At 32.9% G+C, this 27,924-nt stretch overlaps 2 protein-coding genes across 2 annotated transcripts in view; one reads left to right on the forward strand and one right to left on the reverse strand.

Moving 5' to 3' along the window:
- Positions 1 to 396: 396 nt before the first annotated feature.
- Positions 397 to 7,467, reverse strand: GlnRS (Glutaminyl-tRNA synthetase). Its single transcript, XM_075382069.1, has one exon. The coding sequence runs from the start codon at positions 7,326 to 7,328 to the stop codon at positions 4,980 to 4,982; it is 2,349 nt and encodes a 782-aa protein (XP_075238184.1). The 5' UTR covers positions 7,329 to 7,467; the 3' UTR covers positions 397 to 4,979.
- Positions 7,468 to 8,134: 667 nt separating this feature from the next.
- Cep290 (Centrosomal protein 290kDa) overlaps positions 8,135 to 27,924 on the forward strand; it is a 220,744-nt gene continuing 200,954 nt past the window's right edge. The window contains exon 1 of the mRNA XM_075382073.1: positions 8,135 to 8,475. Coding sequence (XP_075238188.1) covers positions 8,296 to 8,475 — 180 coding nt within the window. The 5' untranslated portion in view covers positions 8,135 to 8,295. The remainder of the gene's footprint in view (positions 8,476 to 27,924) is intronic.

Here is a 27,924-nt window from a genome sequence, read left to right on the forward strand (position 1 = left end):
TTTTGATATTGTAACAGATAGCAGCACTGTGCAAATTAATACACAATTTGCATTCTTTCAGTATTTTTATTTTTAAATTTTTATTATGCAGTAACAGAATTATTTCAATCATGACTGAGGACACAGGATCCTGTGTATTTTCATGAAAAATTAAGGTAAGATATGTCTTATCTCAATATTCGGTACTAGGTGGTTTATATATATAAATTATTACCATTTCTTCAATGAAGCACTCTCATTAGATTTAAAATTAAAATTTTTTAAAAATATTTTTGGCCCTGCTAAGAACTGTTAGTAGTAGTTGTACATATACTCAGCACTAAACATTTTTAATAGAAATCTCTGTATTTAAATTAAAATTATAAAAAACCAGGAAATATATAAAAATTAACAATATAAACAAAATATAATTTATTGATAAAAATATACATGTTTAATTTACAAATTTCAAGTTTTATAAGAAACAAATTTCAGATTATTATAAATATGAGCATTTTGTAATCAGATGGATATATTTTTTTACTAGGAGCAAATTTGTTAGAATAAGTAACTTTATTAAACAATAAGTAGTATTCATAAAAATAAAACAGTACTGTTAACTGTATGAGTCGGACAATTGATTTAGAAATTATTTCATGTTCCAGTTCAGACATTAACCAAGTGCAGAATTTTCTGACAAATATTGGTAACTAAAAGCTGAACACAAATTAGACAGCTACATGAATTTGAAAGAGCGCAATCATATGCGATTGAAATACAAGTAATACATAATATAATTAGTTGGTTACAAGTACAAATTATCAAAAAAACAATAATCAACAGTTTACAGAAAATAAATATTAGAGCATTAATATAAGTGAACAGAGAAAATGATCAAGAAAAGAAACTGTATAAACAATACAATTTTTTTTTTAATGTAAAAAACTTTATATTAATTGCAATAGTTATCACTTTCTATGTGTAAAACAGTAATATTCTGTAATACAAGATTCCAACTGACAAGTGATAGAAATTCAATTAGCATACATACCAATGAAAAAAAAAGCTACTTTTAAGCAAAAATTCACAACGTAAAGAAAACCATAGGCAATAGTCTATAACTTGTAACACTCAATAAATACAATACGAGGTACACAGGTCCATGACAAATGTCATGTATTTTCAGGATGTGCATTTAACACATATGCTTATAACAATTTCAGATCTTGCAAGCAAAAACAAGTTCAGATACCTGGAATCTTGTATTGTACGGTATTTTTTACAAATCTCAAGTCCAATGCAGGACCCTGGGGACTTGTTCGGCACTGTTCAATTTTGTAACGTTCAATAAAATACATGGTTGATACTCTGGAAAAGACAAGAATTATCTAATCATACTTAGCCTCAAGCTCATATGGCATAAATATATCAGTATAATTTGTTGTACATACTCAAGAATTGCTTAAGGGTGCTGATAACTTTATCTCATATTATTTTACATAAAAATGGAAATCTATAATTGCAGTAGTAGTAACTACCTATAACAGATTGTATTTAAAACATGTAATTTAATATGAAATATTTAGTGTCTATACATTTTTCACATCACATTACACTGTATAATTATCTAATATTAAGTTTTTGAAAGAAAGTTACTATTTTTCATTTTTGTTTTTTTATGAATATAAACTTTGAAATATTAACAAAAAATCATATATTTTTTTAGTTAACATTATAATTGAATAAAAATAATATATGTTGACTTTTTTTTATTGTCACAATCTAAAACAGTACTAGCGTTAACCACAGAGCATTGCATCTTAATCATTTGTATATGAGTTATACACAAGTATCATATGCGAGTTAATCATATCCATAGTTGATCAACGTACTGGTTATAATTAAGAATATTTTCTGTAATTCTACTTTTACAATATGCATACATGCTTAATAAAAATAAACAAATATTTACACTATATCATGAGAAGTAGATACATACAAACAATTGTTGTCTACTACAGAACTTAAAATCTTATTCAGTCTAGCTTCAATCGTCTATACTGTGTGTTTTACAGAGTTATTTGTGTTCTGTCACATTTTCATCAATTCTTTATAATATAAAAGTAATTTTTTTCATTTTTATTAGCTACAACATGGCTTCTGCAAAAGTTTGTGGATGTTCAAATCACCCACACAATTTTTGTTATATCTGAGGTAAATTTAAGCCTAAATCTCAAAAAAAGACTATTTCTAAACTGATAAAAACAATATATAAATTTTATTTTGATTGTGCACTGGGATCAAGATAAAATCTGGGCACCTCATGTTATTTGCATATTGTGCTTAGTAAGTCTAGTTGAATAGTTGAAGGGGAAATGACAAGATTTGCTACACTGATGGTTTGATGTTAACTTCATCAATCGCTATTTTTGTGTGACAAATATATTTGGATTTTCATTCAAATATAGAAAGTTCATAAAATATGCAGGTATCCTCAGCTATAAAGCCAGTATCACATGGAGAGGAGTTACCTGTACCTCTGTACCATCATCTAATCTGACGCTGTAAGAAAAACAATCTAAAAATGAAGCAGAAGATGTAGAGGATTTTGAAGAATTTCATCCGATAAGAAAGCTCCTCATTTATTTCAACAACATGAACTTACGATTTAGTTTGCAATTTAAAGTTATCAAAGTAGTAAGGTGAACTTCTGAGTTTTTCAGAATCTTTTGGTGGAAAAAACAAGTTACTATGTTTAGAACATGAAATAAAACTCTTTCAACTTATTTTATTATGAAAAATTCATTGTGCACTTGTACTGATGTCGATGACCTTATGAAAGAGCTTGGAATTCAGTATATTCCTGAAGAATGGTGTGTCTTTTTGACTTCTAAAGTTAGCATAACAAACAGCCATCCATTTCATTAGCTCTACAGTCATCATAAAAGAAATGTATGAAATATGGAATCAATAAAATACAAACAGTATATCTGGCAAGTTTGAAGTGATCTGAAATCTGTTGCATTACTTTTTTGTTTACAAGGTAGATTTATGAAATGTTGTTGTTTTCTTTGCCTTTGGGATAGTCGTGATGCAAAATGTCATTGCACAGTTAAAGAACTGGCCATTACAGCAGAATGTGGCTGGTGCAAAAAATGTAAAGCACTGAGTGTGGTAAAATCATACTGCCACCACTCATGTAAAACTCAGACTCATGAAGAATTTTGTAAAGGCACTAGGCAAAGATAGACCACGATTTAATCATTTAAAAATAAGTTTTTCTAAATTCAGTGTTGGTAAGCTAAAGAAGGGTATATTTATCGATCCGCAAAGCAGAAACTACTTAAGGACTCAACTTTTAATGACAAACTTAGCAAATGTGAACTACCTGCGTGGAAGTCCTTCAATTGTGGTTTTTTAGACTACAGAAAAGATAAAAACAAAGTTTTTTTTGGTTAATAAGCTGTTAGAAAACTACAAACACTTAGGATGTCACTAAAAATTAATTTCCTACACACCCACCTACTAGACTTTTTCCGGAAAAATTTAGTTGATTTAACCAAATTTTAAATTAATACATATAAATAATACTTTTTTTTTAAATATTGATTTCAATGATTATGCATTTGTTGGTAAATGAATCGTATGTATCTAAAATGGTGAAGTGTTACACAAATTCTGATAAGTTTTGAATTCAGCACCCATAATTGGTTAAAATCACCATGTACGATTCCACATACAAGAGAAAAATTTTTTTTGTTAACTAATGTTATTATTGTATAGTGTACGTTAATAAAAAAAAACTGCTGCATCAATGTTAAATAGTTTCGTACTGAAGTACAAAATGATTTAAAAAATAATAAGGTACTTTAGACATATGCATAAACGTAAGTAATTTTTCTCACAATCTGCATTTCCTCATAAAAAATGAAAAACACTGCTAACAATAATTAAAAAGTGAAGATTTATGAGAATATTTTCCTAATTATCACAGGTTTCCAATTGTTAATTATTTTCAGTCAATTTTCTATTTTACTCATCTTTTCTGACATTGTTACTTCAAATACCTATCAGTCCTTTAATAAGAAGGATAAGCTCCTTTAAGTATATGTATCCAAAATGAGTAAATATAATGAAGTATAAGTGAAATAACAAGTAAAGTAATGGATAAAAATAAATAAAAAAATACTATACAAAATTCATATCCGAAAAATTTAATTTAAATCTTAATATATGCTGGTAAATTTTATAGAAAACAATATAACAAAAATGAAACACAAATAAAAACTTTCTCAAATGTTGCAAAATACATTTATAATCAACATTTTATTTATTTTAACTATTATTTTAAACTATTAATTTTTAGTGATAAACCAAATTTATCAACAATTTAAATAAATCTTATTCAGTTCATCATTCTGACTACATTTATAAATTTTTATTTTACAAACAGCACGTACTTTTAACTGAAATAAAACAACTATTAAGTGAAATACAAACAACTATTAAACACATGTTGAATTTACCTGTCGTGCAAAGAAAAGCAATTGACACAACAGTTAGTAAATCAGTTGACAGAACAACTTGAATTATAAGTTCAGCAATTTTTTAATTACATCTTGCCTGGGCAAAACATAACTTACAGAAGTTTAAAATAATCAGATTTGTCACACAAAAATTAAAAATAACTAAAAACAACAAACAAAAGTTTCAGACTTTAATAAAACTATATTGTAGAAATGAACGAATTAAAACAGATTATCAGTTATAGAAAAAATTACAATAGACTTAAAGCATTCAAAGTATATAATACTTTTTTAGGATGATCTATGATTGGTAATAATTACAGCATTATATAGTTTACTTTTAAAGGCATACAAAATATTTCTTGGGGAAAACTTAAAAGTTCTCTCAAATAATATGTTATTTTTACGATTCTCAACAAACACAAAAATTTCCTTCTATTTTGTTATGATTAATCAGCCTTTCATAAATATATTTTATAAAACTTTACCAGAATCTTCTTTTAATGTAACAACACGATTGAAAATGATTTTATCAGATGAATCAGGATCTACAGAAAAAAATCCAATTCGTTCAAACTGAAATTTGTCAAATGGTTTTACTTTCAGAATTGATACATCACCAAAAGCATTTAAAATGCTTAAAGAATCTCTGTTAACATCAGAAAGGAAACCATCAGGTACTTCATTTGGATCTTCTGGATTTTTATGATTGAACAATCTTTCATATAAACGAACTTCTAATGAAATAGGTTTTGCGACCCAATGAATGAAAGCCTTTGGTTTATTATTTTCAGAAACTTCTTCAACCTTAACTTTAAGTTCCTCAATTGCACCGGATGAATTTTTAACTACTGTTACTACATTTACAACAAGTCCTGCATATTTTAAACCAACAGACTGGTTCAATGTCAGTCTTCTGTAACCTTTAACAGTATTTTCAGAAAAATCATTATCATCAATGTAAAACACACAATCGAATTGTACGGTATGTGAACCTTTACTGAGATCAGTAGGGAAATCTGGTACTGTCACCAAAGAAGGATAGTTTCCTTCTAAAATTGTAACTTTTAAAGGTTTCAAAACAACCATTATTCTTGGAGCAGAGTCATTTAACACATCTCTAACACAAGCATCTAATGCCATAGGATCAACCACAGACTGTGCTCCTGTAACACCCATTTGGGCACAAAATCTATTTATAGCATCTGCAGGAACACCACGTCTTCTCAAAGCTGTAAGAGTAAATAAACGAGGATCATCCCAATCTTTAACGATTCCTTCTGCAATCAATTTTCCAATCTTTCTTTTTGATACTACTGTGTAATTCATGTTTAGTCGTCCATATTCCCATTGTACTGGACAATAGATATCAAGTGCATTGCACAGCCAATAATATGACGAGCGCCTTGACTGAAACTCTTTGGTACATAAAGAATGAGTAATTTGTTCAATAGAATCGCAAAGGCAGTGAGTATAATCATAAGTGGGATATATACACCATTTGTCCCCAGTACGATGATGGGGAAGGAACTTTATACGGTATGCAACTGGATCTTGCTTTCCTTCCTCAAGAGTAATTTTCATTCTTAAAGTTGCTTCTCCTTCATCTATCTTACCGTTTTTCATATCCTGGAAAAGTAACAGACTTTCTTTTACAGGACGATCTCGCCATGGTGATGGAGGTGGATTGAAACCCTTCATTTCTTCTTGTTTTTGATGACAAACATACATTAACCCCTTATTAATCAAAACAATTGCCCATTCATAAAGTTGATCAAAATAATCTGAAGAGTGTGTTACCTTATATGGAGTGTAACCTAACCACTCAACCATATCACGAATTCCAATAAAAAACTTTTCTTCTTCTTTTTCTGGATTAGTATCATCATAACGAAGAAAACATATACCACCCTTTGCAGCAGCATAACCAAAATTAATATTAATAGCTTTAGCATGACCTATATGCAAGATTCCATTTGGTTCTGGAGGAAATCTTGTTCTAACTTTCCCTCCAGTAATTTTAAGATGTTCTTCAATTAGCTTTGCAGTATGTTCAGTAACAATGTAACCATTGGTTTTAAAATTTTCTCCAGGTGCATGAAAGCTTACTTTATTTATCATTTCAGCAATAGTTACTGCACTGGAACTGTCCAAACCATTCTGTTCAGAACTTTCCGCAAGCTTGCCTTTACTTTCATTTTTTTTTACAGCAAGTTTCTCTTCTTTACCTACTTTAGATTGTTTTGCTGATTTTTTGGGGGCAGGAGCCATATCTGCTTCAGTTTTAGGACCAAGTAAAGTAACTATTTGAAGATCAACTTCACTCTTAACAACCTTACCATCAGCCCACTTTAATTCTTTACGAACAGCTTGCATCAAGTTACCAGAATTGAATTTATACCTTTTTTCAATTATTTCATCTTTATATTTTAATATAAGTGTTTCTACAGCTTGTTCAATCTGTTCTGGAGCCACAACGATGCCTACTCCACAAGCGTCTTCAAATTCATCAATATTCACACTACCTTTTGCGTTAGCCAAAATATATTCCAATGCTGCATCAATACGTTGAATATTGTCAAGTTTCTTGTCGATGATATATTTAATAAGTAATGGTAAATGGTGAATTACCTGATTCTTAATTTTTGTCGCCGCGTGATAAAGAAGCACCCCGAATTCTTCCAGTGCAGCACCTGTTTTCAGAGCTTCATCGATGGCCAATTTCAAATTTTTTGTCACAATATCATTTTTTAAAGTCTCTTTTGCTTTTTGTTCATTCAATCCTAAAGAAATAAATAATTCAACATCTTTTTCTTGCGACATAGCTAAAACTCACATAACCTCAACCTTAACACCAGCATAAACACACTTCAACTAACCTACAACTACATGTGACAAGTTCCCTAATATTCGCTGCCAACGTGCCACGAAGTATCAACCATATGCGCCACTGTTGACAGATGTTGGCAGCTAATGAGTGATGTTGGAATTAATTCACCAAAAAAAATGAATGATTTCGGTAGTCATTAAGAGAAGACATTAATTAACTAATTTTAAGAAAGATTTATTGTTATCAAGTTGTTACAATAAGTTTGTTGATATTTAAAATTAAACATTTACATTACTGATAAAGATAACTAGTATACCTCATAATTAAATAAATAAAGTAAATGCGTTTCAATAATTATTTCGTTCTTATACACATATAATAGAACTTAAAAATTCCAATGCAAAATGTGTCATTTGATTAAGATATATTAGTTATTTTAATGAGTTTGCCGTAGAGATTAAACATTATAAAATTTATAATATTTAATTTTTTTTATTACATAAATAAATAAAATTGGTATACGTAAAATGTGTATAATATAAATTTCGGGAAGATGAATGAGTAAACTTTTGCATTCACCTATGAATTTACGAATGGAATATCATCGTATACAGAAACCTTTGGGTAATGTGGTATTTAAAACTACTAATCAGTTTTATTTTTTCATTTGAAACTTGGATGATCTCAATATTAATGCATAAGTAATGGAGTGAAATATATCAAATTGGCATTGTTATTTTTGTTGACAGGTGTTGCCATAGCAATGCCGCGAGGTATGCTGGTGAACTGGTGAGTAGTCTGTGATCTCGTATGCGTAACTGTGCGTAAAATACTTGTAATGTTAAATAGTAAATCGTTTTTAAAACATAAATGTCTTTATTTTTGAAAGAAAGGTTACCTTTAATGTTAAAGATTAAAATTTTGGATAGTTGATAGAGAATCCGACTGTAACTTACAGTCATGGTATTATTAGACTGGAATAAAGTTCTAGCAGTAACTCCAGAAAATTTAACCGAGCAGGAGAAAGAAGAATACTATGAAAAGGTTGCTTGGCATGAATTGGACCCAGAGATACCTACAGATCATTTGAAGAATTTATTTCTATTATCACAAGAAATTCTCAGGTTCAAAGGAGACCAAGTTAGTATGTGTTTTTTGTGTTTGTGTACACACACACACACAAACACACATGATTTTATTAATATGATATGACAATATAAATAATTCATTCTGTTCAAAATTTACCTTCATTCATAAATGTGTATTTATGTCTCATAATACTTAAGTTTATTTACCATGTCTGTAAATAATGAACTTAAAAGTAAATTAAAAAAAAATCTTTCTTATATTTTTATGTGTTCTTATGTTGTACAAACCTCTAATTGTATTTTTATTTTGTTTGATCAAGGGTGATGGGTTTTCTGCAGATTGTGGTATTTTATATAATACGTACAGGATACAAATATACATAACAGAAATAGGCAAAAATAAACTAATTTATAAAAACATTTTTGTTGAAAATATGAATAAAGAATAAAAAACTTCATTCATTTTGAAAAAAGAAAACAAAGTAAACTTAAGAAGTATATTTATTATTAAGTTATAACTATAGTTGTATAGGTAAGTTATATTAATAGAAGTAGAAATAAAATGTTTAATTTCTACTATATTGAAAACTACAATAAATCTTTTGAGTTAATTAAAGAGAATATTTAAATCATAAGAAATTTACATTATATGACAAATTCAATGGAGTTGTCATTTGCAGAATCAATTATAATGATTGTAAACAAATATACATTGATAAAACTTCTGAACTCCCTTGAACAGAGTTTTTCAGTCCTGTGATCATAGAATATGCAGAAAGGAAGTTAGAAAAGCTATAAATAATCATAAACTTAAATATTTAGAAAAATGCTATGTTTATAAACATTATTATTTTCTCTTTCATTGGTAACAACAGGCCTTTGCTCTAATACTTCTTCTATGATATAAGTTAATTTTGTAGTCTGTAACATAATTCTAAGCATGAGTGGAATTCAAACCCAGATTCTTCTATGTGAAAGCAGAGATGCTTCAATCTATCACAGAACTTAAGCAATGAAGGTAAATTTTGAACATGAACATTTTTTGAAAGTAACCAATATTTATTTAAAGGGATCATGATAACTATCAGTTTTTACTTGCAATGATGATAATGCATTATGTGATGTATTTTTATGACTGATGATGAACCTATATACTTTATATAGCAAAGTTACATAAAAAACTTATGTAAATTGGAAAGAATATATATATATTCTTATATACAACACATATGTGTGTATTACGAAATTCTCCTGACTTTCATAACCTATTCTCCTGAAAATAATGGAATAAGTACATATAAATACATGTCCTAGAATGGTTAGTTGGTGAATTATAGCTAGTGAAAGATTTTGTTCTGATTTCGTCAACCACAATGAAGTGAGGTCGTACTGAAATATTTAGGATGTTAATTAAGAGGCAGAATTAGTGATTTCTTATGGTTTTTTACCTGAAAACATGAATAAAATAGGTTCCAGTATTCAGTTTCATGTCCTCCTTATTAATGTTAAAAAAACTATGTAACTCTTAACTCTTCTTACTTATATGTAAGGTTTATAATAATATTGTTAATTAATTCACTTCAGTTAAAGATATATTAACAATCAATTCATGTACTGGAAGGTACATTTAGGCAAAGTTATTAAAAAATTTTTTTATTGGTCCTCTGTGCCATGGAAATGTGAAGATTTGATTTATTGTGGCATTCTTCAGTTAAAGACAATCCACATTATTTGTTTTACTAATCATTCAACATATCAATCTATGGTTCATCAAAAAGAAGTTATTAAGGTTGCCATTTGTTAAATGAAATACAGCCTACAACTTATATCTTACTAAAAAAATTACTATCAAATAATTTCATTTAATTACTTTTTATTTAATTTTTATTAATATTTATCATTATTAATTAAGACTGTTAATTCATAATGAACAGAGAACAGTTAATTAGAGAGGATCAATTAAATCCTCTATAACAAGAATTGGTACATTTATTGAAAAATATGTCTCTCAAATTAATATTCATTTTTTGCAAATTAAATTAAGAAACCTTCAAGAATTGTAAGGCAAATATGATTCCATTCAAACGCAACTTGAAACAGAAGATGATGAGGATATTTATTCAGATCGTGTACAGGTTGCAGATGATTTATGCAGTTTTGAATGTAAATTACAATGTTTAATAAATAATATTAAGCAAACAACAATTGATCAAGAAATTAATGTAGTTACAGCAACTAAGCAAACACAACTACAACCGATTAATTTACCATTTTTCAGAGTTAATGTTCTTGACTGATAACACTAGGTGATTTAATACATAGTAGAAATGATTTAAGTAATTTACAAAAACTTCTCATTTAAATACCACCTTGAAGGACAAAACGTTAGCTATTATTAAAAATTTACCAATTACGAATGAAAATTATACAATTATACTTGATCTATTAAAAAGGCGGTACTTACGTATTAACGCCACTGCAGCTACAGCTTTATTTAAAAACAAAGTAGTCAATCGGATTTCGGTGGAAAATGAACAATCTCTTTATTAATTCTAATAAATGGTTATTTATATTTATTTATTTTATAAATGTAATTTAACCAAACTTAACCTACGTTCGCTTCGCTCGCTAACCTTGACTAATTAACACCGTAATATTTTGAGTATTTATTTAATAAATTCAGTAATTATTGCAATTATTTATTATTTAAATAATCAAAGCCCTCCTGTTAATTAGTCAAGGTTAGCGAGCGTAGGTTAAGTTTGGTTAAAATATATTTATAAAATAAATAAATATAAATAACCATTTATTAAAATTAAAAAAGAGACTGTTTTGAATCTATGTTAAACTCTATATCGGCCCATTTTCCACCGAAATCCGATTGACTCCTTTGTTTTTAAATAAAGCTGTAGCTGCGGTGGTGTTAATACGTAAGTACCAAAAAGGCATTTTGACCATAGATATTTAATTGCATCTCATAATGCAGATTGTATTTTAAAACCAAGTTCCATAAAGGGAGAATTTTTAGATAATTTATCCAAATTTATTATCAAAGTATCTTTATATGTCAGTGCTCTTGAAGCAATGCATAATTCAATCAATAAATATGAATTTTTTTTGTTGTTCAGTTGTTGACATCAAAGTTAGATTGCAATACCTCCAGATTATGGAAGGAGAAACTTTCAACTCAAAGGTTTCCCACTTTCAAAGTTTTCATAGAATTCCTTGAATTTAGAAGACAGATGCTTGAAAATATTAATGCAAACAAGTCAAACCATCAAGACATCTCAAGACAATTCCAAGGGACAGCAATTCCGCAGGCTTGCATGGTGCTTGGAGAAACATGGCTTTCTTTCTTCGGAACAGTGTGGTTTCCAACAAGGAAGATCTTCCATTGACCATTTAGTGTCAGTGGTGACAGCCATACAAAATGCCTTCCTGAACCACCAACACCTGTTGCTATCTTCTTCAATATAAAAAAGGTGTACTACACAGCCTGGCAACGTGGCATTCTTAACACTCTTAGGAGATGGGGAATCAGTGGCAATATGCTTGCTTTTATCCGGGGATTCTTAAATCGCCGAACGTTTCGTGCTCGTGTAGACGATTCACTTTCAGACAGTGTCGTCTCGGAAAATGGAGTACCTCAAGGTAGTATATTAAGTGCCACCCTATTTTCTGTGGCCATAAACAGAATTACCAATTGTGTACAGGTCTCATGTTCTCTATTCGTTGACGATTTTGTTATTTACATTGCGAACAGCTCAACACCCACTGCAGAGCAACTGATACAGAACACTATATTTCGCCTTGAGGCTTGGTCAAGAACTACTGGTTTCACATTTTCACCCAACAAAACGAAATGTGTAGTTTTTTCTCGGCTACGGAACTCTTCTGTTCTGCGGGTTTTCTGAACAGAGAGCTTATTGCTGTATCTTCTTACGTCAAGCTTCTAGGTTTGCTTTTTGATAGCCGTCTTACTTGGGTCAAACATATAAAGGAATTGAGGACAAAATGTTCCAAAGTTTTAGATAAGATGCGGGTCCTTAGTAACACCAGTTGGGGAGCTGATCGGTCATGTATGTTACGTTTTTACTATTCCCTTGTTTGTTCCCGTTTAGATTATGGTTGTGTCGCCTACACTTCAGCTCGTCAAACCGTGCTTAAAATGCTGGACAGTGTACATCATGCTTTTCTTCGGCTTGCCACAGGTGCGTTTAGATCAAGCCCTATCGCAAGCTTGCTTGTAGAGTGACGAGCCATCACTTTGGGATAGACGAGACCAGCTTTTGTTATCTTATTTTGCCCATCTCAAACGACAGCCAAATCACCCAGCATTTGACCCAGTTCTTAAGAATCCTAATTTAAGGAAGTATGAGGACCGTCCACGCTGTACTGCGCCTGTGGGTGTCCATACCCGACGTCTGCTGCAGTATATAAATGTTAACACTCCCACGTTCTTTCCATTATGTCCGTGCTCATATCCTCCGTGGAGAATAAGCCTTGTAAATTTTACATTTGACCTTACAACATACGATGAACGATCAACACCACCTACAGTTTTCTAGCAAATGTTTCAGTATATTCTCACCAAGACGAACCCGGACGCAGTGATAAACACTGATGGGTCAAAACAAGACGGTACCGTTGGTTGTGCTTTTGTTGTCAATGAAAGGACTAATATGCTTGGCCTACCCGGTATTACGAGTGTGTTCACCGCTGAACTACTTGCTATAAATAGGGCTCTAAATATCGTTAGCCCTAAATATAGAAACATTCTTATTTGCAGTGACTCGTGTAGTGCTCTCCAGGCGTTAGAAAACTTTTATTCCAAACATCCTGTCGTCATTGACATTTATGATGCGATTGCTGAGTTAGGTAATCACAACACAGAGGTAAGTTTTTGCTGGATCCCTAGCCACATAGGGATTCTAGGAACGAAAGAGCAGATTATGCTGCCAAAGAAGCGTGTATTCAACCTCCTTTCACCACCCGAGTTACTACCTTTGATTTTATCAATCATATAAAACAATCACTGAGAGCAAGTGACAGGGCGACTACCGTCGATAATAAACGGATTGAAGATTCAGTGTTGCCATGGGGATCCTCTTGCAGAAAATCTTGTCGTGAGGAAGTGGTCCCCCGCCGGTTACGGTTAGGACAACGAGGATCACACACGAATACCTAATGTCAGGAGAAGCCCCACCCCTATGCACACGATGCAACTGCCGCATGACTGTGCACCACATTCTCATGGACTGCATAAGTTATGCGTCGTCAGTTTAATCTACCTAGAAACATCCGTGGTATCTTGTACAATAATAACGAAATTTTGGACGGGATGTTTCTCTTTTTGCATAGTACCAGGTTACTGCAAAACATTTAATATTATCATATATATTTTTATGCTAGAAGAGTTTTTTTAATAATCTTTAACCTTTACTCTCAATTTTATTTTTTTTTGGTTCTATATTATATATTTAATTTTACTATCTGGGGAGGGAACCTTTTGCACAACCCATCGGAATTAGGTAAGTTTTATATAGTTTCTTTATTCGATTATATTAACTTTTATATTTTAACGACTTCGTCTGTGGTATTAGTTTTGAGTTTTATTTTGCCTTCTTGACTTGTTTTAATAAATTGTTATTATATGATTAATATTACTTTTACACCTTATAAACTATATTATTTTGGAGTTATTTTACCCTTTTATTAATAAAATGCCGAGCGATGATAATGCCGACAAACGTTTAATATAAACAAACGCCTACACTAAACGTTTAATATAAATGCTAACAAGCAATATAAGGCAAATAATTTTAGCCGTTATTCAAAATTTAATTATAAACACCTAGTTTGTAATTCTGATCATTATTTACATTGTAAGAAATTAAAAAATTTTTCTGTTTATGAATGAAAAAACTTCTGGAACATCACAATTGTTGTTTCAGTTGTTTAGTTACAGGTCATTCAGTTAACGAATGTTATTCTAAAGGTGTATGTGAGTTTTGTTCTCAAAAACATAACACTCTTATTCATATAAATAATATGAATTCTAAATTAAAAGACAATAAGTCTGAAAACAATAATCATTCATCATTTAAATTGCAGTCAAACAAAAACATAATTTTATCTACTGCATTATGTATTACCAATGATGGACATGGTAAGACTCATACATGTTTACTAGAGTTTACTAGACTCCAACACTCAAGTGAATTTTTGTACTTATAAATTCACACGAAGGTTGGAACTTCCATTTATAAAAAAATTATATTCCTAAAATAGGAATAAGTAATACACTTTCTCATTCTGAATATAGTGTTGTATTGACATTACATTCTTTATATATGAAATTTTCATTTCAATTGAAATTTTCTATTTTAACAGAAATAACAGATAGTGTACCAACATGTACCTTTGCTTTGATATTTCACATTTTAATTTGCCTCATAATCCGTTCTTTGCAGATCCTGAATTTAATGTAACAAAAACTATACATGATTTTTTTTGCATTGAAGGAGGAAAAATCTTCAATCTGAAGCCAGCAGCCTGTACTGTAGAGTGTATGGGGTTTTCCACTGAAGGTGGGGACCCACTAAAAACCCTCCTCCCTGAAGTGGTGATGGATCACCATTGGGTTTTGCATCATCACCACCTGTGACCTCGGTTACATTGATATCGTCCTCAACAGGCAGCTTTCAGTGTCTTCCAAGGACACCCAGCAGTGACAATCCTGTTGGACTTTCACTGCCCACCCCTGTTAGCTGGCATTCCACCACCCCCTCGAACTGTACACAATCTAATCATCTCACTTCTTCTTCCATCTTTTTAGAGAGGACTCCCCGGAACCAGCTTACACATCACATAGGTCTCAGCCCTCTCTAGAGCTTGTCATGATTCCCATTACTTCTTCAGGAGTGACCACCCAGTCAAATGGTCTTTTAGATTCACATCTGGGGCACCTTAAAAAGGTGTGCTTGACATCATCTGTTTTCTCTAAATATTGACTCGAGGTAGCTACCTTCTCCTCCTGGAGTGGAGGTAGACATTGAATGACCGATGTCCTGAAAGCCATTGGCCCGTCCAAAAATCGACCTCCCCATGTCCTCAGTCGAGCCAGGTCTTTATATATGGGATCAACCTGTACGTCCATCTGCCTGTGGAGGCCGCTTTCCACCTCTCTTACCACCACCTAATCAGTGCAGTCCTGTTCTCTAAGAGCCTTACCTCTGTACCTCAGAGCGTTCCTTGACCATCAAATTGATTGGAGGCAAACTGACCAGCACCAATATAGCCTCAAGTGACTGAGACCAACCGGTATGCCTGGACCACTCTAAGTGATAATCTGCAGTAGATACTAAGCATCCTAACCCTGTTTCTCTGAATCATTAGGGTTTTGACCCCTATAGGAGCCACATATAAAATAGTGGAGAGAACTGTAGAAGCAATCATTCTCCTCTTCGAAGCTCGAGAGCCCCTGACGTTCTTCATTAATGTAGCAACTGCAGAGGACACCCTTTCCATCTTCCTGCACACCTCCATGATGTGAGTAGTGAACCCCTTCATCTCATCGAACCAAATACGTAAGTATTTGACTCTCCTAAAGGGGGGGTTCACATCCACACCCTCCAGTGTAATGGAGAATCGAGGCATCCACCTCCTAACCGTCATCAGGAGGATCTCAGTCTTCTGTGGTGACACCATCAGATCTCATGCCAAGTTGCCTCTACAAAGTCCCCCAGGGCTTGATTTACACGAGTCGTCACTTCTCCGATGGTCCTCACTGTCACCACCACAGCGAGATCATCCACATATGCCAACAGCTCAACACCAACAGGAACACTCCTACATAGAAGGCCATCGTAGACCACAGCAGTTTCTCGACCTGTTGGGTACTTGGCACCTGGAAGCCTTGTGACCAAGGTCCCTACATCAGTAGCACCTTTCTTGCTCCATGTTGGGCGTCACTCTACAGGACACCATCCTGATACGCAGGCACCCCCTCTGCAAAAGCTTCTCCACTTCGCCAAAACTAATGAACACAGAAACCACCTGTGTGCCTGAGTGGACCGGTCTCAATCGTATGGTCTGCTCTATGTCCTATTCCAGATCAACTATATCCCTCACCGCTTTCACCACATCCCATCTGGTGGTAAGGGCATCTAAATCTCTAACAATGATACTTCGATTTCTTGCATTTGATTGTAGGGCAACCTGCACATCCCGAACCTCCTCCTGCTATTTCTTAAGAAATCTCTGCAGGCCCTCCGCCTTGTCTTTAACTCATCTCTGGATCTCCATCCTTGATTTCTCCTTTTACTTCTTTAAGTAGGTCTGTAAAGAATTGTTTACATTGTTTGTCTGTTGCTTTCACCACAAGGGTTGCCGTATCAGCAGGAGCCATAATGGCAGACCTGTCCCTCGTAGTCTGGCACATGGCCGACTGTCAGTTTACACCTTCGGCTACACCAGCTTCGTGTCCCTCCTAGTCCTGCTTTGATTTGTCTTGTCCACATACTCGTTGTCCTATTCGTTCTGTGACCCATGTATTCAATCACCCTCCTCAATCCCAAACACAACATCTTGTTTCGTCTGCAGAAACACCTCTGCCACTCCCTTCCATATGTGGGAAATGTTGGCTTCCCCTGCCAACGAATCTATCACAATAGTGAAGACATCGCCGTTCCAAAGAATCGTGGCAGACTCTGTGCACCTCAGGAGCTGACTCGCCTTCAAATTCCCCTGCAGCGCCAAATCCTTCACCCTCGGGCCGCCCTAAGATCACCACTGAGAATCTGCTCCTCATCTTCACAAGGTCAAGTACTACTGCAAGATCCTTTCCCTTTCCAGAAGCACTGTATCTTTCAGTTCTACCATCTTCTAAAATCGGTCTTTATGCCATCGACCTGATACAAGAGCGATACAAGGCCCGAGTTTATCCAAGTTCTGGCAATTTAATTGTAGATGTACATACAACTAATGGTTCACTAAAGAGACCTATACATAAATTGTTTTTTACCAACTTTTAAAGATTAACATAAATTTTATTATTTAAATAAATAATTAGATAATTTAACTTATGATATTTTCAAGATATATTGTTTGATTTAATACATTATGTTATTGTGATTTCATGTTATAATTGTAATCTAATGTTATGATTTAATTTGTTAACATATTGTTACAAGCTAGATGCATATCAATGTAACTATTACATCATGTTCATATTGCTTTACACTTTTAAACAGTTTACATACTACATACATGTACGACCACATACAACATATACATACCCAATCAGAATATATTCTGATATTTACATATTATTTATCAATTACAATCTTAATAGATTTCTGATATTTATGCATTATTTACATACACTAAATCTTCACTGGAGTGAGATGCTTACCAATGAATACACCTGGATGTCATAAGGACTCATGAACAACACTTTTAAAGAAATCCTTATTTATATATATATATATATAAGTTAGGTACAATGATTTACTCGATGCTTGCCAATGAATACATCTGGATGTCAAGAACTCACAAAGACTTCTAAATCCTAATATCTATATAAGTTAGGTACAATAAGCGGTATAGATTGCCCAAGTTACTAGAAAAATGATTATTAAGATATATATGTAGATTATTTATTACAAAGAAAATATTTCTGATAAGCAACTTATTATATATCCGAGCTCTTATTATTATTATTATTATTTATTATTCATTACTATTTATTATTGTATTATGTACTAACGATGTGAACATAATTTGAAACTATTGATTCAATAATTTAACTATAAGCGATATGTATAATTAATTTTGTTTTCTATGATATTTATATTGTACAATATACATTTAAAACATTTATTTCATGTTATTATCTGTAACTTTCCTTCAATAATCATGTTATTATACAGCATCTTAGATTATCTTACTTGTGTAATTCAAATTTAAAATTATGTTGTTAAACTTGTCGAGATTATAAACAAAGATTATTGATATTATTTCATGTTATCACTTGTATTTCATTATAATATTATATAGGAAAAATCCTCGGGATTTTTGACTAGCAGTTATGTTCAGTTTTATGTCCTCCTTATTAATGACAAATAACCTATGCAACCTTTTTCTTCTTACTTATGTAAGGCATATAAATATGTTAATGTAGTTGAGTTCAACAGCTATTTTATAATATATATTTTGTCTTTATAATACAATTCTTAATTAACTCACTTGAGTTAAAGATGCATTAATAGTCAATTCAATTCAGTTAAAAAAATCAGTTCAATAAAGGATGTATTTAAAGTTAATTCAGTTTTGTTAAAGATGTAACTTTGATGAGAAGCTAAATAAAATATTATAATATAATACTTGTTAAAATATAAATAATGAACAAGTACATCATAAGTAACCTCAACAATGTGAAATAAGTTACTGATAATACAATATTAAAATGTATCTAAATCTGTTATAAATTACATGTAATAAAACTGTAATTGATCACACTAACAAGGTATTTATTGAAGTTATTATTTCCAGTGGCATAAGTTCTTAATACTGGAAGGTCCATTTAGGCACAGTTATTCAAATACCCAGTACCATATCTGTAGTAGCTTTTTTAGAAATCTGGGGGTTAAAACCAGTAAAATGGGGCAAAAAACCATGTTTTTTTATGTGTGATATAAATAACTTTGTTAAATGTGTAATAAACACATATAAAACTTTTAAACAAAATTTGTACAGGATTTAATTCTGAACAAAATGGTATGAGATAAATTGAATAAAACAAAGAAACGTTAAAAAAATTCGAATTTTATTTAGAAATAGTACACTAGATGTGCATTATATGTATCCATTCATAATAAATGTTCAAAAATGAACAAAACATTGAAAAATCATTCAGCACATTTCGTGGCATGCTTCTGAAGCTTTTTCTGTTTTACCCCACATTGGTTTTTTTACATTGCTTATTAGTAATTGCTCATGTTTAAACTAATTAGTCATGAACGTGTCTGGTTACTCAGTACAACATTGCACAATATTACTAGACATTGATGTCGCTGCCTGTAATCAGTCTGCATTGATTTTATTTAAACATGAATCTTCCAAATGTACCTTAGAAGGTTCAATATAAGCCATTTGCTTATAATTATAATCTCCAAACTTAACCTACACTCACTTCATTCGCTAGCCTTGACTAGCGAGCGTAGGTTTGGTTAGATTATATTTATAATTTTTCAGGTTTAAGTAAGTTTAAACATGAGCAATTAGTAATAAGTAATGTAAAAAAACTATTGTGGAGGAGAAACATGAAAGAGACCCCGTTTCTTTACTGCTTTTGTGCTCCTTTTAGTTCTTCAAGGCTGTCCTTAAGTTGCTCAGCTGCATCCATAATGCAGTCAATGTATCTTTCTTTTGTGTACAGTATTTTTAATTCATCCCCAGAAGCAAAAATCTAAAGGTCAGGCGATCTTGGTGGACAGGAATGTTACTTACATGACTGATCCATTTCTCCGAGAAATGATGATTTAAGTGGGTGGAAATGGCATAAGAGATGTGTGGAGATGTGCTATCATGCTGGAAGTATATTCTTTGGGTCTCAGCGTTAGAGGAACATCTTCAAACAGCTGCAGCAATTCTTGAAGAAAGTGCTACTAGTTCTCAGCAGTGTTAGAATTTCTTTGCCTGTTCTTTGTTTTATTCAACTTATCTTACACCATTTTGTTCAGAATTAAATTCTGTATAAGTTTTATATAAAGTCGTAAGTGTATATTAACCATTTAATGAAGTTATTGAAGTCAAACATAAAAACAGGGTGTTTTACCCCAGTGTATTGCTTTTCACCCCAGATTTCCCAAAAACTATTGCAGATACGGTTCTCGGACTTATTTTATTCGATTCTTCAGGTCAAAAATTGTAAGTCGATAATTTTTCCTCTTAATTAATATTCTAAATATTTCAGTACGATCTCATTTCACTGGGGTAGCTGAAATCAGAGTGACATCTTTCACTAGCAAAGCAAGTATTTTAGAAGATATGTTTATATGAACCTTTTCCATTATTTTCACGTGTAGAATAGGATATGAATGTTTTGGGAGAACTTAGTGGTACATCTGATTATGTATATTCTTGCCAATTTACATAAAAAGCTTTTTTTGTATAATTTTGCTATAGAATATATAGATAGATCATCATCAGTCATAAAAATACATCACATAATGTGTTGTTATTGTGTTATTATTTTGCAAGTAAAAACTGATAGTTATCATGATTACTTTAAATAAATGTTTAAATAAAGTGCTCTATATGTGTGTGTGTGTGTGTGTGTGTGTATATATATATATATATATATATACATACACACATGTGTGTGTGTGGTGGGTGGTGGTTGTGTCAAGATGTTACCACAATTGTACAGACATAAAAAATTTTACAAAAATGTCATACATTACTTGACTATATGTTTTTACTTTATTTAAATTGAAAAAAATATTACACACACTTATATGTATTATCATAAACACAATAGTTTGTGGTGGATTCTGTCTGTCTGTCTGCTTGTTTGCAACAGCATCACCCGAGAACCAATCGACCGACTGCTTTCAACTGTTCAGGATACATTCTTGTCATCCCAGGGAAGGTTTTAACCCATAAACTGAGGACCTAGCCCCCTTGGGGGTGAAGTTTGCTCAACAAAGGTCTGTGTATTTACATTTTATCATGTTAAAGCCTTTTATAAACATTTTGTTCATCGGATGTCTTTATTATTCAAGATGAGTATTTTGTAAGAATTGCTAGGTAATGTTTTACTCTACCACAGGCTTTTACTGTAGCACACTGTATAACAGTTTTTAAATTTTTCTAGGGAAGATTGAGATATAAAATCTTAACATGTACAGTGGGTAGGTGTAAGACTATCCTGTCCCATAACAGAATTTGGGATGGGAAAGTGGTGGAGTTAGGAAATAGTTAAATCTCCATCTCATTATAATGGAAATCTCGCTGTAGCACCAAGTCCCTTCACTTTGCTATAATAAAGTATAGTTTACGGCCGACAAAATCCCACTAATCTCTCTATGGTGGCTCTAACGCGACTGTCTCTTCTGTCCAGCCGCCTGCTTTTTTTACGTAAAAGTGAAAGGGTTCACTTTCATTTTGCGAAGGCAAAGAGCGCGAGTGTTGAACCATGGCAAGTAGTTGGCCTGCTGCTACTGAATGCAGTATTACAGAACATAGGTTATTTTTTCGGTATTTTACATTGAAGAACGGGCGATCAGTGTACGGCACTTTCCGCCATTTTGCCTTTTTCAGGAAATACATATCATATCACAACGACTGAAATCAGGTGGTTTGGCCTGGCCAGTTGTTTGTTTTGAACATTAAGCGTGCGTTTAAATTAATGTACGGTATTAGTTTGTAGGTTGTATTTTCTGTTAAATAGTTAAACCGTCGTTACAGCTTATAATTTTTACATCGTTTAATTCAATTTTTTTATCAACCATCTAGTCTAAGCGTAAAATATTGTCTTTGCAAGAAAAAAGTGGAAGTCATTCTTGAATTTAGAGAAAGTTGTCGAAGTTTGGCGGAAGTTTAACTTAGCGCGAATAGTGTAAAAATTCCAGTTCTGGAATAACCTTGACATTTTAAAATCACCCTCACCCCGTTCAAGGTTATACACCCTCGCTCCCCCCACTTTCAAGGTTATATCCCCTCCAACCCCCTATTACGTTATCGGCTAAAAATAAAACATTAAAGCATTGGCCAAAAATAGATTTCTAAGAATAAAGCATAACGTCATCGGCTAAAAATATATTTATAAGAACAAAAATAAATTTCTAAGAAGAAAACGTGACCTTATCGGCTAAAAATGTTTGAAAGACAAATATTAGTAATTAAATATTGCAGCGTGTTGTTGCCACGTGACCGCTTGAACTTACTCACTAATATGAAAAACAAAAAAAACCATACGCAATAATATTAAAATAATACATTGTGCTGTTTGTCACTTAGTCCCATGCATTGCGTCTGTGAATAATGCACTTACGTCACACTTGTTTACTTGTTATTTGAAAAACAAGGAAATAAATAATTGCATATAAAACTTCCTGTGCGTGTTGAATATTAAATGTGTTGTTGCCGCGCGACCGGTCAACCCTTGTTTACTAGTGTGAAAGTCAAGAGATGCATAAAGCAGCATCTACACGTATGTCATACCTGTTTACTTGTTATTTTAAAAACATAGAAATAAATAATTGCATGTAAAAATTCCTGCGCGTGTTGAATATTAAATATGTTGTTGCCGCGCGACTGGTCGACCTTGTTTACTAGTGTAAAAGCCGACCGGTTCATAATGCATCCGCGTTTACATCATGTTTGTTTACTCGTAACTAGAAGGACGAGGTTAACCGTCGTATGTAAATCCCGCGAAATTTTATCGCATTTATTCAACGTTATACTGTGTCACACTCCGCTGTCATAGTGTGTTGCTACTCTCTGCTGCGTTCATTTACGAATTCCGTTTCACTTTCGTATCAGGTGAGTTGAAAGATTATTTTACTTATAATTATTAAAATACTTTAAACATTAATAATATATTTATGTTTTACTTTTAATTATTAAAATAATAATAATAATAAATATATATATTTATTTAGCGTATAGCACTAAAACATAACACCAATAACAGTCAAAATTATAAGCAAAGATTTAACAAACTAATATATGCTATCGATTCTGGAGTGGCCATCAGGAAATCTTCAGGATTTCCTTCATAAGCTGTCCTAGAGCAAGTTTCTGTGATGTGTCTGAGTTTGATTTTCACCACACTCACAAAGGGGTGTCGTGTTTTACCCCATTTATACAGGAAAAAGGCGTACCTACCATGCTGTGTCCGTATTCTGTTAAGCGTTGACCATGTCTCACGTGGCAAGTCAAAACCCAGCGGCATTTGAGTAATACATGGGATGTGGTTTTTCTGCTTTGTGGTCCAATCTCAACGCCAGGCGTCAATTAGGTCAAATCCGTCCTCTGTGGAAGCAATTACTGTTTTGATAGGTGGCTTTCTAGATCGAAGGCGGCCACGATTGGCATCCTCAATGTCCTCATGTATTTGGCAGGTTTCGATTGTCCATAATCTTGTTGTATTCTCTTACAAGAGCGTTCATACGGCGCAGGTTCGGGGTGGTATGTGACTCAATACCGGGAGCCATTCCACGGGAGTAGTCCTGATAACCCCGGCAATCATTCTCATAGTGTCATTAAGTTGAGCATCAATTCTACGAACATAAGGACTGTTAAGTCACACTGGCGCATAATATTCAGCAGCCGAGAAGACCAGGCTCAGAGCCGATGTGCGCAAAGTGGAAGCCGATGCGCCCCACGTCGTTCCACAGAGTTTATGTATAATGTTGTTTCCCGCTCTCTATTTCCCTGCAGTTTTCATTAGGTGCTCCTTAAATGAAAGCGTTCTATCAAGTGTTACGCCTAGGTATTTCGGTGTCTTATTGTGAAAGAGCCATGTATCCTCAAATAGAATTTTAAGCTCCGTATTAGCAAACTTGTTACTCAGATGGAAGCACGACACCTCTGTTTTATTAGCATTCGGTTGGAGGCGCCATCTCCGGAAGTACCTCCCCAGTTTCTCCAGGTCAGCCATCAGGACCTCCTCCGACTCTTCAAATGATTTACAATTTATTGTTAGCACTCAGTCATCAGCGTAGCCATGCTTTTTAGATCTTGTCTCTGGCATGTCCGCAACATAGAGGCTGAAAGGAGAGACGAAAGTACTGACCCTTGTAGCAGGCATTCTTGAGTTTCGGTGAGCTTATATCGGATTCCATGATAACTTAGAACATTCTGTCGTTCAACATGTTATTAAGGAGGCGAGCTTTTAGTTTGCATGGGATTACACGGAGGACCTTACAAATCATGCCTTCCCTCCAGACAGTGTCGTAAGCGGCTGATAAATCAACGAACGCAGTAGAGGTTTTAAGATTTCTTTGGAACCCCGCTTCATTGTACGTTGTGAGCGAGAGAACCTGGTGGGTGCAACTTCGTTTTGGCCTAAACGAAGTATAACATCAATTGTATAATTGGTATAACATTATATAACTTGTTCAATTGGTATAACATCATATATCCTCTTGACAGATTCTGTTGTAGATAAGCCTTTCTAGTAATTTATATGTCACTGATAGCAATGCTATAGGCCTGTATTTGAGACACCGCATTTACAAGTGTAAGTTAAGTTTGATAGATTATTTTTAAATACATAATCCAGTATGCAGTGTGTTATTTCACTCTTTGTTTTACAAATGTTGCAAGATATATTCACACCTGTCGATGAATTAAGGGAGGCAGTTGAAGCGGTTCTCGTTGATGATTCTCCCAGCAGCAGCAGTACAGATATATGTTTACCCGTGTCAAAACGAAATGAAGTAGTGACTTTCATTGTTCGGAATGCACCACTGAAAAAAGAAGACGATGAAGATGAAGATTGCCTAGATCTTAGCAAAGAGGTAGTTAATAGATGAATATTATGGAAAATATGTTTACAAGAACATAGAACGATAGTGTTCATGCCGTGTGAACATTGTTCATATAGAGTATGTGCGTTAAAGTTATTTATGCCCTCTCCAAGTAAGAAGGAAAAGCAGTGACCATTTTGTAGAGAGCGTGTAGTATTAACAAATAGAATCCGTGAATGAATTCGGCCAAGTTGTATCGAGTTAACTGTTTTTTTATAATAAATGTTTCTGTGAATAGAATATGCATTTTATTCTACCATTTCTGTTTTCTTTTCAGTACTACTCTAAAACACCTGATGGGTTATACAATGTGTGTCAAAAACGAAATGAAGTATTGACTTTCATTGTTCGGAATTTATCACTAGTGTATACAATTTTGTTTTACAATAGACGAATTAAACAGCAGATTGCAAGCATTTAAAAAGCAACTGGAAAACAGAGTTTGATTTAAATCTTTATAAATTCGGTAATCGTGTTGGGCAGTATTAATTTCAAAAATGTTTGACCCGTTTGCAACACTAAGCAAAAGAGTGAATAATTTCTTTTCTAGCTTCTTAACGAATGTGGATTAATCCGCGGTGAAAACGGAAAAATAATATCATGTAAGGAATGAGAATGAAATATTTCCAATAAAACTAATTTATTACATTGTGCAATTAATCATAAAATATTTTTATTATAACAACTATTAATATAATTTATTATATTAACAGTATTTGTAAAATTGCTGATGAATTATGTGACTGTTGTAGATTTTTAAAGAAAGTTAAAAATTGTAGAAATTTAAAGAAAGGAAACATTTTCCAAAAGCGGAGTCTAAGGTGAAAGCCGGTTTTTATTTACCGGCATAGTGAACAGTGTTGCTTGTCTCGATTGTCATATAGAGGTTTTTGAATGGGGACACTGATGAAATTCCATTGGATGAGCACAGAAGGTTATCTCCGAACTGTCCAATAGTGACAGTTCTCCGAACTGTCCTTTTACCGTGTACATGGTAAAAGGTGGGTAAGAGATGAGATTTTATTTAGTGGTATATAACGAAATAAGCAAGTATATACTTGCTTACATGAATAAGTATACCTTATTCATGTTAGGTGTATTGTTTCAGGTGTCATCGTGCTGTGAGAAACGTTAAATGCCGCTGTTTAGAATCGGATCTTTGTCCAGCGAGGAAGAAAAAATGGATATATCGTTAAAACGTTCATTCGTATCATCATCGGACGAAGAGGACACGACTAGCAAAGCAAGTCTTAGATCGTCAGTTATATTACGGGTGGAAGAATAATTTCACTTGATCATTTAACCGACATTCTTAAGAGCAGATTCCCAAACTCGAAAATCAATATATTAAACAGATGAACATAATTTAGGTGTACAGAACGGCGTAGTGGAGTTAGAAGTTGAACATTTAATTTCATTTAATGAATTAAGTTTTGAATTAAAAGAATGGCAATATTATTTAGTTTTTTATTGTTGAAAAAAAAGTATGTAAATTAAAAGGAATAAAGCTTAGAAAGTGTTGTATTAGAATTTTTTTCTTTTTCCTGTTATATTTATATCATGTACAAGTTGATTTGTATGGTAGTACACATTCAGCAATGAGTGTGAAACGGGATATAACAAAAGAACTTCACAACCAAGCTCGCAGAAATTTCCCAACTAGATCTGTCGAACTGAAGGGAATACACGATTTGTACCAGGCAGATCTAGTAGAAATGCAACGTATTCTACAGTGAACAGAGGATTCAAATATATCCTTACACTTATAAATTGTTTTTCTAAATATGCTTTTGCTTTCCCGTTAAAGAGCAAAAAATCTGATGATATAAAAGTAGTATAACCCGTAATTCAAAAATACAAAATGAAAAACTTCCAAACGGACGATGGCGGTGAGTGGTTCAACTCAAAGATGAAAGCTTTGCTTTTTAAGTTTAACATGAATCATTATTCAACGTACTCCGGTAAAAAGGCCTCAATAATTGAGTGGTTCAATAGAACCCTTCAGTCTAACATATGGCCAAAATATACCGAACAGAAAAACTATAGATGCTTAAGTATATTAAACGAATTAATCGATAAATATAATAACAGGATGCACAGGACTCGTTTTTAAACCGAGAGACGTTTCTTACAAAAAATGAACGCGAAGTATTGCTAAATATATTAACGGCTGCACGAAAAAACCGAAATAGTACGACCGTCAGCAAGTTAATCATAGGAGATCAGGTAAGGATAAGTAAGTATAAAAGGACGTTTGCAAAAGGATACTTTCCGAATTGGACGAATGAAGTTTTTACAATCTAGAAAGTGAAAATGACACAGCCTATAACGTATGTTCTTAAAGATGAAAAGGTGTCACTAGTAAAAGGAAGTTTTTATGCGGAAAAACTTAGTAAGACTAGGTATGATGATGTCTACTTGGTAGAAAAGGTATTAAAAAAGAGGTAATAAATTACTTGTTCGATGGTTGGCTTTTCATAAGAAAAAAGATTCGTGGATAGAAAAGAAGGACCTTATAAAATAAACTATGCTGTTCAAGTACGCCTAGGTACAGAGATAAACGGCGAAGAGCAAGATTGGAAGTTAACAGTAGTTAATTTTGAACGATTAATAAGCGATTTAGTAGATTTTAATTCGAAGAAGAGATAGTCCTCTTCTTCTAGATAATATCAGATGTTTGGTTGTAGGTCCTTCGAATTCCGGTAAGACAAATGCCGTCTTTAATCTTTTGTTTGATCCTAGCGGGTTGAGGTTTAGCAATATATATGTACTTTCTAAATCTTTGTACCAGCCTAAGTATTTGTTTCTTAACGATTTAGTGTCAGATGTTGAAGGGATAGGTTACTATCCATTTAGCGATAATGATGTTCTCGTAGCACCGGACGAAACAGAGCCGAATTCTATAATGATATTTGATGATGTAATTTGCGAAAAAAATAACATAACCAAGTATTTTAGTA

This window comes from Lycorma delicatula, chromosome 1 (genome assembly GCF_047948215.1).
Source record: "Lycorma delicatula isolate Av1 chromosome 1, ASM4794821v1, whole genome shotgun sequence".
In the NCBI taxonomy this organism is placed as follows: domain Eukaryota; kingdom Metazoa; phylum Arthropoda; class Insecta; order Hemiptera; family Fulgoridae; genus Lycorma; species Lycorma delicatula.